Source organism: Chaetura pelagica, unplaced genomic scaffold (assembly GCF_000747805.2).
Source record: "Chaetura pelagica isolate M959 unplaced genomic scaffold, ChaPel_1.0 scaffold147, whole genome shotgun sequence".
Classification (NCBI taxonomy): domain Eukaryota; kingdom Metazoa; phylum Chordata; class Aves; order Apodiformes; family Apodidae; genus Chaetura; species Chaetura pelagica.
Window position 1 is genome coordinate 2,134,404 of NW_009954194.1, and position 14,706 is coordinate 2,149,109.

At 42.5% G+C, this 14,706-nt stretch overlaps 1 protein-coding gene across 1 annotated transcript in view; it reads left to right on the top strand.

Annotated features, from left to right (window-relative positions):
* Positions 1-56: 56 nt before the first annotated feature.
* RAB28 (RAB28, member RAS oncogene family) overlaps positions 57-14,706 on the top strand; it is an 81,104-nt gene continuing 66,454 nt past the window's right edge. Inside the window, exons 1-3 of the mRNA XM_010003131.1 lie at positions 57-105; positions 206-277; positions 708-892. Coding sequence (XP_010001433.1) covers positions 57-105; positions 206-277; positions 708-892 — 306 coding nt within the window. The remainder of the gene's footprint in view (positions 106-205; positions 278-707; positions 893-14,706) is intronic.

Below are 14,706 nucleotides of genomic sequence, written 5' to 3' on the forward strand. Positions count from 1 at the left end.
TTTTTTTTTTTTAACAAACGAACGGGCAGAGGCGGGCGTTTGGTTTAGAGTCACGCATGACGGATAAGCGCCGCAAATGCCACAACACGGTATCCAAGGCACAACGTTCGTGCCAGGTTCTGCAAGGCGAGAAACCCCGCGTTTCTACAGATCGGCAGGCATCATCGCTTGCTTTTTAAGCCGTAAATACTTCTGCCGCACTAAGGTTTAAAGAGCCGCAAGAAGAACTTCCTTCGGCAGACACAACTGACTGTGAATATCACAGTCACAGCTGCAAGTAAGGTAGAGAGGGAGCAAACACGGTCCGACCCGGACGCTGTGCTGCTTTCTCTCGCAGTGCAACGCTCACCGACGCAGCCCGAGGCCTAATTAGAGAGACAGAAGCACAGACAGGGTCACAGAAGCGAAGACACGGGTTATTTCTATGGAACAGGCAGATCTGTTCGAAGGCTGGCGATCATAGGTGTAAAGGCCACAGGCCCGAGCGTGCTGCGGCATTACCTGGAGCTCCTCAGTGCTCTCATCTCCTTGTGTCCCCTGAGCGGCTCTCCTAACCAACCCACTCGTGAACTCGCCCCTTCCCGCACCCTGCCCTTCACCGCCGTCTTGAAAATCGCTTCCCTTCATGCCAAAAGCTTAGAACACACCAAACACGACGGCTCCGGTTTAATACCCTTTTGACAATTCTTCTGCTGTTTCTTCTCTAGGCACCCGCGAAGTGGCGGCAGGGCAAGAGGCCCCCCGAGGCGAAGCGGCCGGGAGGGGACTGCGGGGGTGTGCAGGGGTCGGGCCGCCCTCCCGCCGCTCGGGGAACTGTCATCGGCCGGACAGTGCTGAACGCTGCCGGCCCCGCGTTCCGCCCCACGGGTGCGCTGCTGCCTCCGCCCCACGGGTGAGCTGCTCACCCCTCCGTGACCGCGGCGAGACGGCCCTGCAAGCAGCGAAGGCACCCAGGCCTGCCTGGGACAGCTGTGGGTGAGGAAATGCGGTTCCCTCTGTCTTTTTAAAGAAGAAAGCGGCAGGTTTTCTCCACTAATATGCTTTAAAATACGGACCAGAGGGATCGCCTGTCTGACGTTTCTCGGTTCCCGGCGAAGTATTTTGATTAGGAGGTTTATTTCCACGGCATGTCTAAGGTGTAATTACAGTTTCCCCGAGAACTAAACAAAATACTTTCTCAGTTCTCGGTTTCGAGGTCAAGACCGTGGAAATAACAACAACCCCACTACATGTTACAAATTAGGACGCTGCGAGTTAGCTAGCAGCGACTGGCAACCAGGAGCCAGAGCTTCTCGCCTGGGGGAGCAAAGCTGGTCTGAAATGCTGAGGTCCTCAGGCGGCCCCAGACACACCACAGAGGAAGGCAACGAGGTGGACAGAACGTTTGGGAGCAGGGTCCCTTCACTATATCCACCCCAGCATATGGGTCTCTAGCCCCGTCTCTTTGCCACTCCCCTCCCTGGTTGCCTTATCCCGCCAGTCCCTATTTCTACAGGGCCTCGAGTACCACTGGGCTCACCACCTGTGTCTGCACTAATGGGGTCCTCAGATACCTTCTCATCCTTCCCCTTGCCCCCAGTGCATCTGCTTGGTTTTGGTCAATGGGAGAAGTAATTGAATGATAGAATATCTCCAGCTGGAAGGATCAAGTGGTCGACCTGATGACCTGAGCATCCTCGATCAAGTGAAAGTTTTGCTTGGTTTGCAACTGGAAGGTTGGGAGGGTTGAGAACTGCATCATGCAAAGGAACAGCTCTATGTCCCGCAGTGGGAGCAGGACAGGGCCTCAGGTGCTCAGTATGAGTCCTAGAGAAGTCATCAAGGACACCCCACTACAAAGCTCCTAAACTCAGCAGAACTATAATTGTTAATGACCTTCATGGGTTTGGACATACTGGTGTGATTAGAGGGTCTTTAAAGTTTATTTTCCCACAGAGATGCTGCAGGTTTCTGTATTTCAGACAGCTCCCTTTCTTTCAGGTCTGATCTGGGGTTTTTGCCATGTTTTAGATCATGTTCACAGCTTTTCCACTCCAACCTTCCCATTCTCACCCTCATTAATTGTAGGAGGTTCTTAAAACAAGCAACAAGACAAACCCATGACATTTAAGAACTAATCAATTTTCCTGTATGTCTTCGACAAAAATTATGTGTCACTGTAGCCAGCTACAGAGAGGGGTGGTATATGAACTTGAAAAAAACCCCAACCAACCTAAACAAGAACAAACAAACAACCCACCCACCCTAAACCTCTATTCTCTGCTAGAATAACCCCAAGAGAAAGAAAAAAAAAATGTTCTAGCGACCAAGGGTAAGTTCCTTGATACCTCTGTGAGATATCTATGTTTTCATGTCTTAACACACTGTCTTAAACCTGGACATCTGAAATCTGCAAGGAAGCAAGACCTGTTTTGCAGAGAGTACTGTTTCTTTATTCCTTCTGCAGGGTATTTTTCTGACTACTGTGGAAACACAGAGTGGGAACTCTTAGTTTCCAAGCAAGATTTCCACAGGAGTATCAAGGAAAGCACGAAGTCCTCAGTACTGCTTCCTTCTGTCCCACTTCCCAAGAGATCCAGCTGAACCAGTCTGTAATCCCTGCTGGTTTGGTACGCGGTGTCTGACACTGCCATCTTGTGTTGTAGACTTTCAGCTATTATTTACAAAACCAGAGCCTCTGTCACAAAATTTAAATTAATAGCTGTAATTTGCAAGGAAAAAGGTGCAGTTGAGTCTGCAGTCACGCTCTCAAAGGGAGGTGACAAGTGGCCGTTTTATTTAACACACTCAATTTTAATATTCTAGCTTCTAGCTAAAGAGCAAAGCATAATTGAGGCTGTTTGGTCTTCTTGAAGGATGAGCAGGTTTTCCTCTATCTATCACAGTTCAGTTCAGGCTTTGCTGATCTTTCAGGTGTCTCCAGTGACATTTTTCTTCTAGTCATGTTTACTACTTTCTAGGAAGAAACTAGTAGAGTTTATTAATCCACTGGAGACATAAACATGAAGGTCATGTAAATAGTTTCCTGCATATTTTCTGCCTTTGCTACCACAACTGTAACCTCAAGTAGATCTCTACATACTCAACATGCAGTTTTGGTGAATGGCTTCACGATGTAAGCCTGCATGAAAGAGAAAAGCTAAGGAAAATAATTCAAATGAGGCAAATTTCACCCTGCTTAATCATCTGAACTGGCACAGACATCTGGACAGTGAGGACAGATGAAGGTGAACTGAGGGTGATCATACCTGTTTTATACCCACCACTAAACATAGAATCATTCTGGGGAGCTGGAAACGGAAAGGCAAAATGGGGACAACAAAGATATATCTGGAAATGCAAAAGGACTGCCAAACCATGTCTTTACTTTTAAATTATCTATTTTATTTTTTTTTTTCCTTAGTGAAGGCCTAGTAGCCTGTTAGAGAGAATGATCCAAAGTTTATTTAACATTTCCTGATTTTTATTTTTTTATTTTTTTGTATGTTAAGACCTAGATTACTTAAGCACAGTTTTCTTTTTTAATTAAAATAAGTACAGATTGCAAATCACTGTATCCTTGTAAAACTATTAAAGTCATATAAGAATGCTGTAATTAGAGTAAGTGATGAAAACATTCTGGTCAGGACTTCAAAACATGTCAAATTAATAATGAACAACTTGAGTAAGGTGTTGCAAATAATGTTAATTAAAAATGTCCACGTGCAGTCCCTTTGAGGGCATGTGAATAAATATCTAACAGTTTCTGTTGGGGTCTCAGTTTATACTGAAAACGAGGAAGTCTTTATAATTCATAACTATTATGGAGCCTTTATGAATGGTCTTTCTCATATTTCTCACTGGAAACCATTAGATAATCTGTTTTTATTATACAGAGCCAAACACTTGGCTTAATATTTTTGTTTCAGAACAGACCACGGAATAGGGGGATATTAGCCTTCTCATAATTTTTAGGGGTGCCTTAAAACCATGTACATTTATTCCCATCTTGAGAGTTTCTTAGAGTTATAACCTTTGATCTTTTTTCTTCTAAAAATGTTACCCAAGATACATATAAAACAGGCATTAAAGGAGTTTCCTACTCAATGTTTCTTCATTAACCATCTACCTTACCACCCACCAATGCTGGGGATTTAAGAGTCTACATAATTGAGTGTGTAAATTAAGAAAAGAATCCAGACAGCTGAGGCAAGCAAGCAGTAGATGCTACATTGGCCTTAATGTTCTCATATTAGCACATTAAACAACCAGGAAAGGAGCTTTTAATTATGCCTGTTGTTTGTTTGTTTTTTTTTCCCTTTTTAAGAATGGCAACAGGAGACATGTCTTTCCCTGACTTTTCTGCAAAGTCAATATATTTTTGAGGCCAAAACTGAATTAAGAGAGGTAATGAAAGTGCATAGATTGAAAGGCTGTTTTGAGTATCCGAGAAAGATTTTAAGTAGGAAGCAATGAACTTCAAGCACAATCCAAACTGATGTTTCATGTTCTAAACTATGAGTTATTCAGTATTTCAAACTGACAGCTTGTAAATGTAAGTACTATTAAATGCAGAGCAATAAAATATTGTAAGTTTCTGTCATTTTGAATATTCGTGACTCAGATTGAAGCCTCCAGCCTTCTAAATCAAAACTTGAAGGAGCACAGCTCTAAAGCATCCATCATTCTGAAGCGTGTGCTTTTCAAAGCTGTGTTATTGCATTTGGTCACAAAATATCCTTGTCAGGATCCAGGTATGCGTGTCTCATGTCCATGAGAGCCTGTCAGACTCAAGCCTTCTGTTGTGTTTACATTGTATATTGTATAAAGCTTTCTTCTCCTCAGTCTAATTAGGCAGAAAATAAAGCACGGTTAGCAGTGATATCACCCTTCAGACCAGCCAGATTTTCTCCTTTGATCTCCAAAATGCTTCTTTACATGTGCATGGCAAGAGTCTGGCTTAAGGATCCTTGGTTTGCACTTGATAGAGACATTGAATGATTCAGGATAAATGAAAACATACCAACACCTATCTGTCAAAGCCAAAATCTAGCAGGGGATATTTTGGAAATGTTTTTGCAGGACAAAGGGAGATCAGTGGAGATCTCTGGTAACATTTTAATGGATTAACAGAGCTTGAGGAGAAGGCAGTTCTGTGTAACCAAAGCATCTTAGCTAAACAGCAGACGTTTTAGATCATGTTCAGATCATGTTAGATCAGAGCAATTTTATTCAGAAGATTACAGCTGCCCCTAGAGCACCAAAGTGAAGTGACAGAATTATGCAGCATCCAAGACGTTTATGATTGTCAGTGGGGATCTAAAATCAGGCCACTCACTTGATGGGCTCCAGCAGTCACACCAGTGTATGTGGCGGTGGGTGTGAGTCTATACTTGTCCGTTTAAAAGGACAAAACTCTATCAACTCAAATATTACATTTTCTTCTAAAAATATGTACTCTAATTACAATTAAACATAGCAAATCGCTCCAAACATTTGAAATTTTGTTGCATGGTGAGAAAGATAAAAGAGCCATCACATCTAATTGTAATTTGGAATCTTGGTTCTAAATGTGTATTTTTTCATAGTTTTTAATTAGGTCCATGCAATAAGCTGTGCAAGCTCTTCATGGGTTTAACAAACTGCCAAACTGAACATGAATTTTAGTCTGCTATTAACGAGCAAGAATTTTGCTGAGTAAAATAAAACCAACAAGATCTGATCCACTAAGAGATGCTAAAAAGATATATGGGGGAATCCTCAAGACACTGAATATAATACCTAAATTATCATTAGTAATAGTTGCATATTCTCAAAACTTTAATTGCAAGATTTCATCTTGGTATTCTGGAGTACAGAATTAGATCTGCAAATTCTGCCACAGTTGTTGCTTTTAAATTTTCCTGGTGTGTTTCTCCTAACTATCTCTTCCTTACTACTTTCTGTGTTTGCTGGGTTGTTAATACATCTCTATAGCTTGGCTAAACAGAGATTTGGAATAATCATGCAACAAAGCTACTCTAGCTCCATCAAGAAGACCTATAGTTTTGGCAGCAGTAACATTTCCTGTGAGGAAATTTAGTTTGGCAGCATGCAGGCTGATGTTGAGTGAAAGGACTTGGGGTGAGTCACAATGTTTGATATCCCACCAGAAGTAAATAAGTCCAAAGCAGGGTTTTAAAAAGCAGTTACTCTTCTATCCAATGTAACTGGTCATACTCACTCACGGGTTATTAAAAGTTGGTTCTCATTTTAGTTTGTTATGTGTGGCAAGAAAGATGGACAGGAAAAGTATTTAAAATTCTAGCCCTTTCATTTCAGCTGAGACACATTACCTGTGAGCTATGAGCTTTACTGTGATAACATCAATAATATCCAGAAGAGTATGTTTATTAGAGCTACAAGAGGCCAGCTGCTAAACTGGACTGTGCTGCTCAACTGTCCAGCCAGGACATCCACTCTCCAGTTTTCTGGATGTCCCAGTAGCCAAAAGGGCAACAGGAATTTGTGCCCAGTCTCACTGCTCACATCATGGCTTAAGTCACTGATGAAGATGAGTTGATGAGAAGGCATGAGGCTCTGGTGTGGGTGCACATTCTTTTCTGCCAAGTCTCTTGCTGTGGTGGTAACCGTGGGCAGAGGAGTGGCAGCAAATAACGGAGGGGGTGGGGGTGATAACACTGTGCAGCTGTTTGCTTGCTGAGCTGACTCAGAGCCCTCTGCCACACTAGGTAGTGACACGAATGCCTGTCAGGCACAGCAGACCTTTCAAAGCTCATGAAGACGTGTTATATTTGGTTATTCAAATTGGGATAATTATCTGGCAAAGTACCCCGGGGCAGTTAGCGCTTCCGTCATCTTTGCCTTCATTTGCTGGCACATTGCACTGAAATGGCACAGCTGAGGAATGGCTGGATGGTTTGTGGAGGTAACCAGGCTTCATCCCCTCTTGCCCCATGTTCTATATAGTCACTCGCAGCAGTACATACCAGAGTAGGAGGCTACTAAATGATACTTTACAGACATTTCAAATTAATTTTGGATTGGAATAGTTGCTTACTCAAGAAAATTTGGCTTGGGTGTCTGCAGGCAGTGCTAACCTCTCCCATGAGGCTTTGGCGGGAAAGCATTAATCCAGCTGAGTAATTCCAGACTGGGATGTACAACTGACTATATTGCTCATATACTCATAGCAGCCAAAATCTGTAGTGAGATATAAGGATCTCAGTTCACAAGGTGATGCACACAGGTATAGCCAACAGATCATATTTGTACCTTAAAAATTATGAATTGCAACCTTGGCATGAATAAATAAATGGGAACTTGGCACAGTCATGGGGGAGAAGAAAGAGACAAGACAATTTTATTTCATATGACAGACAGCTGTAGTGTATCATCAGTACCTTCCATCAGCCAAGATATTTATAGACAAGGAGGTTAAGCAGCAAAAGAGTGGAGGAGTAGGCTCTCATCTCTTCACATCTGAGTTCTGTACTCAGACTGGTAATGTGTTTTCCCACGCAGTTTATGGGAGCTTCTGGAAGAGTTACACAGGTACACAACCAAAGTAATTTGAAGAGTAGAGAGATCTTTTTCTGTAAAAAGCCCTCCCAGAGCAGGGATCCAAGTTTTGCCAAGTGGATCACAACAAACATATTTTTCTATTCTATACAGAGACTAGTAAAATAAAGCCTAGCAGTCAGGGAAACTAATTAGGTTTGGGTACACTGAAAGCGTGGTTGGTACGAGCTGCAGTGAACACAGAACTGTTTAGGTATAATAGTCATGACCAACATCTGCAGTTCAGTGTTGAAGACACATGTAATTTTGGAGAGGTCAAGGTAGGAAACCTGAGCTCTGTCTAATCTTGCCTTTGAGGTTGACATCATCTATGACTTGAGCAGATCAGTTAGACTTGGCAGGAAGGGCACTGCAGTGGGCTTCCCATGTCAAGATTCATTCAACTCATGTATGTGCAGTTCCTTGGATGGAGATCAATAGTGAATGATTATTGTGGGAAAGGCTGATCATAAAAAATGCTGGATGGGATATATTCACCATGACAGTCTTAAAAATATTTTGTAATGAGTAATTTATTGAAAGAAATGTGTTTGTCTTCTCATGTATTGTTCACAAGTAGATCGTATCTTCACAGATTGATAGATCACATAAAGGCATTTACTGACATAATTTCAAAGGATTTCTCCTGGCATAAAGTTGTGTGAAAAAGAATAATTAATAAGGACCTCCAGGCAAGTGGAAAATAGGATAGATTGCAACACAGGTTTATTTCATATGTCAGATTAAAATGACAGTTTTACTTGCTGAAAACTTTTTTAGACAAGGGCAATATGGTAGATATCACCTATGTGAACTTAGATAATGAGAGAACATCTACTCATTAAGTTAGAAAGGTGGAAATCAGTAGATAAAATGAAGATATGAGAACTAGCTAAAGAGAAAATTATGATGGATACTACTGAAGGAAGTATCAGGTTGCAGCGGATGGGCTACCTCAGTGATAAGCTTCAGGTGCAACCTTGTGTAATGCATTTGTTAATTAGGTGCCCACACAAAGCAACATGGGGCTGATTAACTGGGAAGAGGATGTTGAGAAGCTATGGAGGAGGCTCAAGATACTGGGTCAAAAGAACTGGACAATTCTGTGGTCTGAAGCACTTGATGGGGGATAAGATTCACCTATATAAAGTGCACGATGTTGTTTGCGCTTCCAAAGTGCACTTGGAGACTAGTAATCAAATCTCCAGAAGATAAGATGCTCTAGACAGCAAGAGGAAAATGAGATGGCTACTAGGTCTCTTGGAAATGTGATTTACTCGTGAAAAAATCAAATGCAATTGTAATGCTCACACATAAAAGCTGGGGGAAAGGAGGGGGATGAGTAGACATTTGAGGTTATAGCATTTATCTTCGCAAGTAACCATTACGTGTGCTGAGACTCTGCCTTCCAGGAAGCATCTAAACATCTGCCTGCTGATGGGAAGAAGTGAATGAATTAGTTTTTTTTGCTTTTCTAGTGCATGCACCTTTATTTCACTTAGTAAACTGTCATTACCTAAATCTTTAGTTCTTGCTTTTGCCTTTCTGATTCTCTCCCCCACCCTGCTGAGGGAGAGTGAGAAGGTGACTAGTTGGGAGCTTATCTGCTAGGCAGGGCCAACCCACCACATGAAGTCAAAGCACTAGCCTCGAAAACAAGGTTCCAACAACAGCAGTGGGGAAAATGACTTCTCTGCTGTTGCAATGGAACTTAGTGGTTTCCTTCAGGACACCAGTGCTTCAGGTGGGTCCTGCCAAAACTCCTAGATGCTAGAAAATAATCCTATAATTATTTGCCATATTGCTATAAAAGGAAGAACAAAAATTAATGGCCTTTTATTTGCCTGGTAACAAGTCAATACTGTGATTAAGACAGCTTTCTCTATTATTCTAACAAAAATGGTTTGGAGACAAGGAACAGGAGTTCCCAGTGATCCTGTTTTTGGGTGTGAAGCTTCCACTTTATGTCACCTTCTCAGTAGAAGTTAGATGTGTTTTGTGTGAATTCTAGTTTCCTCTTCTATAAATTGGTTTTTGTTCTGAAGGTCTTTTTGACTCCTTCTTTTTCTCTGTTTTAGTCATTTAGCCTAGCTGTTACTGGATATTCTACTCTGAGTTGGCTAGCATGCTTTCCTTCAACAGTGAGAAAAAGTGTTTACCACAGTGAAAATGTGACGTGGCTTTACTAGCAAATTCAGCTAGTGGAAATACTAGAGAACTTGTTTGTGCATTCACACAACTGGAGAGCAGGTTTCCAGTGTGGGTTTTTATGTCAGCTGTGGCCAGAATTACTGTCCGTGTCTTAATTGCTAGCCAGGTGTAAGTTAGATAATTCCTTTTCCACAATGCAGGCAAAATTTAGCATCTTACACAAAGAAAAGAAGCTACTACTTACTTTTCTCTACCCAGCACAGACAGTCTAGAGGGAGGTACTTTGGGACCAGATGCCTTGGTCACTTTTGCCGGAGGGAGGATGCGGTTAGACTTCTTTTAAACATTTAGCTTGGCCTCCATAGTCTCGTGCTTGGTGAACCTCACTGGTCCTGTTTTACTGGGTAGTTTGTGGGGAACAGCTGGCTAGCAGTTCCTCCCTGTTTTATTAGGCAATGTAGTTCATAAAAGCTGCAGCCTTCGGTTTAACCATATTTCTGTTTGGAAAGTCTTGTTCACTGTAGTGCCTGGGCCAGAGACGTTTACATCACTGTAATCAAGAAGCACTTAAAGCAGTTATTCCTTAAATGACCTTAGGTTAGCAGGAAGCAAGATGGAAGGATGCCCTTCCAAATGCAAGGATTTCCAATGTGAGTAGAAACTGTTTTTTACACGTATAAAAACAAGTGATTATTTACCATTTCCACTCAGTTGTCAGTCTAGTAAGCCACATTAATCACTGAGTGTGACTCAAGGCACTATAATCAAGCTGTGCAGAAGAAAAGACTATCTGGTAAAAACATTAGAGATTATACTGATGAAGAAGAAACAGTTTAGGTTTTATTTGCAAATCTCTAGTGCAATTAAAAGTAACAGCTGCTTTCTACTCTGTGCCAGAGCTGAGTGGCAAAATCAACACAAAACACAAGTAAATAGCTTATTTTTTTTAAGACACAAATTCCACTTTTTCTGGCACCAATTTTGCTTTACTTTTCAAGGATGCTTTCCTTCAAACAGAAGTGATGGCAATTCCCACCTTGAAGAGGACCCAGCTACAGAGACTTGAAGCAGAAAAATGGACATGAACAAAACACAAAAGGAAATGAATATGTTTGTATAAGCACAGGAAGAAAAAGCAGAACAAAAATGAAAAGAACTGCTTGTTTTAGTAACAGAGGACAGAGCTCCCGTCCATCCCTCTGAGCAATGTGTTGTTTCCATCAAGCGCTGAAGAGGACAGCACAGATGACTCACTGGCTATCGACCCTGCAAGGTTGCAGGCTCTCACACACGCCGTTCCTTCTTCTGTCAGCCCAGAATTTCACCTCATTCAGCTTGATATGCACCTTTCTCAGAGTCTGAGAGAAGAACATAGTTATGTCCTATGCAGGTAGTGATTTTTAGCTCTTTCGTAGGTGCTTGCATGTAGGAAATGCAATGTTATACTGTGTTCTAAGAAATTCACACATTCACAAAAGTCTAGTTTGTATTTGTACAATTTGCAAACCTAGTAGACTGTGCATGTCACAACAATTCAGTCAGGGTAATTTGAAAATAAGGGGGCAAAGAAACCAAAACTGCAACTGTACTGTTTCCTTTTCAAACTGAAACTGAGTAGCGACGGTTGTTTTCTAATTAAACTGGAATAAAATGGTGGGAGGAAAAAAAAAAAGTATCTCTGATTACCAGTTCAAGACAGCAGCAGAAATAAAGCAATGGGTCACACCAAGAAATGTGACCAGGAGGGAGTAGGGGACATACACCTTAAGAACTGCAAGGAGATTTTTGGGGGTTGAGTTGTCTGATTTTACATTACTGTGCTATCTCCTGGGGTAGTTTCCATTCATCTTTCATGGTAGTCAACAGCAAACATTCCTGTTTAGCCATACCAAGTACTATTTCCAGTTCCAAAATTACTCTTTAGTAATTCTTTAAGCCTACTGATGCCATATTGAAGAGGAACTGTTCTTTCTAGAATGTTGACACATTTAGATGACGACAATAATTTTTAATAAGCTCAGGTGGTTTGTGGAAGAAAAATTAATATCATCTAAGAAGAAAATTAAGTTTGGGGAAGTGTATTATAACACACACATCTCTCTGTCGTATTTCAAATGACAATACATGTAGCCTGGGGACCTGGAACACCTTTCTCTCTGATTAATCTCCTTTTGTACATGCAGCCTAAACCTGCCCAATTCTCATCTTGGGAGCTTAGCAGAGGCTGCTTCTCCCCAAAGCACCAGGAAGATTTGAATTAATCTTTTACATTCTTTCTTAATGTGATTAAGGCAGAATTGGCAGGAATATGACCAGTCCATCAACAGTGGTTTATCAATCGTGTATCTGCCCTGATGTGAGGTGTGGAGCTTTTTAAATGTCCCATGCCAATTGTACAACCGTTCAGTATGTCAAATCACAAAGGGAAATTCCACGTTTGTCCCTGTTGCTTCTCCTTCCAAAAAATGCTGTTCAGCTGAGCCCTGATGCTGATCTTGCTGAAGAGAACTTGCAGTATAATTAGGCTAAAAGATGAAGTGAAAAATAGTTGATGAGTAACACATTAAATTTATTTTGAAGTATGATGAAAGTGACAAAGATGTGTGTCTGGTTTTCCATTAGAAATTACGATATTTTCAGCTTCCACCAACACTCCCCCCCCTTTTTTTTTTTTTTTCTTTTTTCTTTTTTTTTCTTTTTTCTTTTCCAAAATGTCATTGGGAAAGCATTTGGCCTCAATTCTGTGAACACTTCAATACATGAGTAATAAGGAATCCTCTTGATCGTGCTGAGGATTGAGTAAAACGGTGTTAATTTTAATATTGGAAATTTCTGACATACATTTCAAAAATAAAACCTTGAAGAGACTGAAACATAAATTATTTCTATTCAGACATTACACAAGTTGTTCTAAAAATTCTGAGCTTTATATTGAATTTATTAAAGTACGTCTATATTTTAAACAGCTTTAGCTTGCCTCTTGCTCAAGTTCTAGCAAAAACTTTGCCCAAATAATTGTTACCACTGGCGATATTGGAAGCAAGGTTTGTAGAGATCTGGTACTTTTGGATATCTTTATTAATGATGGGATCATAGAATGGTTATGGTTGGAAGGGAACTTAAAGATCATCAGGTTCCAACCTCCCTGCTATGAGCAGGGACACCTCCCACTAGACCAGGTTGCACAAAGCCTCATCCAACCTGGCCTTAAACACCATAATGACTTTGTAATAGAGAACATGACTCTTAAAGTTGCAGATACAACAAGTTAGAAGGGATAGCATGCATTATTGAGAACAGAATTATATACGAAATAATATTGACAAATTGTTCAAGTAGCCTGAAATATAGGATGAAATCCAATGGGGACAGGCAGAAAGCACTAAACAGGAATAAAACCAAAAAGTATATTAAGTTCTGATAGCAGAATAGGATCCAGGTGTTTTTATTTTAGTAAATCAGAAACAGAATGAGTCAGCAATGTCATACCGTGAGGAAAGCAAACATCATACTGGGATATATAAACAAGTTTCATACGCAAGACACATGAATATGTCAGCTCTACCCAGTACTCCTAAGGCCTCAACCAAAGCACTGTATCCCAGTTCTGGCACACCTCTCCAAGGAAGTGGAGAGGGGCCAAAGGAAAGCAACAGGAACAATCAGAAGTCTAGAAAGGGAAACGAAGAGGAGTTGTTTAGTCTACAGAAAAGAAGCCAGATTGAAGACATGCTAACTGTTGCTAGGTATGTGAAAGACTGCTGCAAAAGTGGAATTATAAACTGTGCATAACAAATAATGGTTTACAAGTCACTTGGGGCTACGCAGACAGGTTTTATTACTAGTTGCCTATATGGATAGGAAAGCAGATCACCTAAGGAAATGGCAGTGTCCCCGTCTGGCGGGTTTAGGGGCATGTCAGGCAGGGCTCTCAGTGCGGGGCCATGTGGCTGGACGCAGCGTGGGTCTCAGTGCTGTGCTTGCTCTCTGTGCCAGCGTGGTTAACAATATAAAAACATCTTGTCTCTGCGCAGAATCCCAGCTGAGAAAGGGACCTGGAATTGCTGGAGTGAAAACACAGCCCGCTGGGTCCAGCAGATCACGGCTGTGAGGCCGCGGGGCCTCCTCCCAAAGGGGACCTCTCCGAGATCACCCAGCTTTTATCCCCCTCCCCAGTTTCCCAGCCGCCCTCCCGGAGGCCCGAGCCCAGCCCCGCCCAGCAGGCCCGGCCCCGCCCAGCAGGCCCGGCCCCGCCCAGCAGGCCCGGCCCCGCCCAGCAGGCCATATGTCAGCTCTACCCAGTACTCCTAAGGCCTCAACCAAAGCACTGTATCCCAGTTCTGGCACACCTCTCCAAGGAAGTGGAGAGGGGCCAAAGGAAAGCAACAGGAACAATCAGAAGTCTAGAAAGGGAAACGAAGAGGAGTTGTTTAGTCTACAGAAAAGAAGCCAGATTGAAGACATGCTAACTGTTGCTAGGTATGTGAAAGACTGCTGCAAAAGTGGAATTATAAACTGTGCATAACAAATAATGGTTTACAAGTCACTTGGGGCTACGCAGACAGGTTTTATTACTAGTTGCCTATATGGATAGGAAAGCAGATCACCTAAGGAAATGGCAGTGTCCCCGTCTGGCGGGTTTAGGGGCATGTCAGGCAGGGCTCTCAGTGCGGGGCCATGTGGCTGGACGCAGCGTGGGTCTCAGTGCTGTGCTTGCTCTCTGTGCCAGCGTGGTTAACAATATAAAAACATCTTGTCGCTGCGCAGAATCCCAGCTGAGAAAGGGACCTGGAATTGCTGGAGTGAAAACACAGCCCGCTGGGTCCAGCAGATCACGGCTGTGAGGCCGCGGGGCCTCCTCCCAAAGGGGACCTCTCCGAGATCACCCAGCTTTTATCCCCCTCCCCAGTTTCCCAGCCGCCCTCCCGGAGGCCCGAGCCCAGCCCCGCCCAGCAGGCCCGGCCCCGCCCAGCAGGCCCGGCCCCGCCCAGCAGGCCCGGCCCCGCCCAGCAGGCC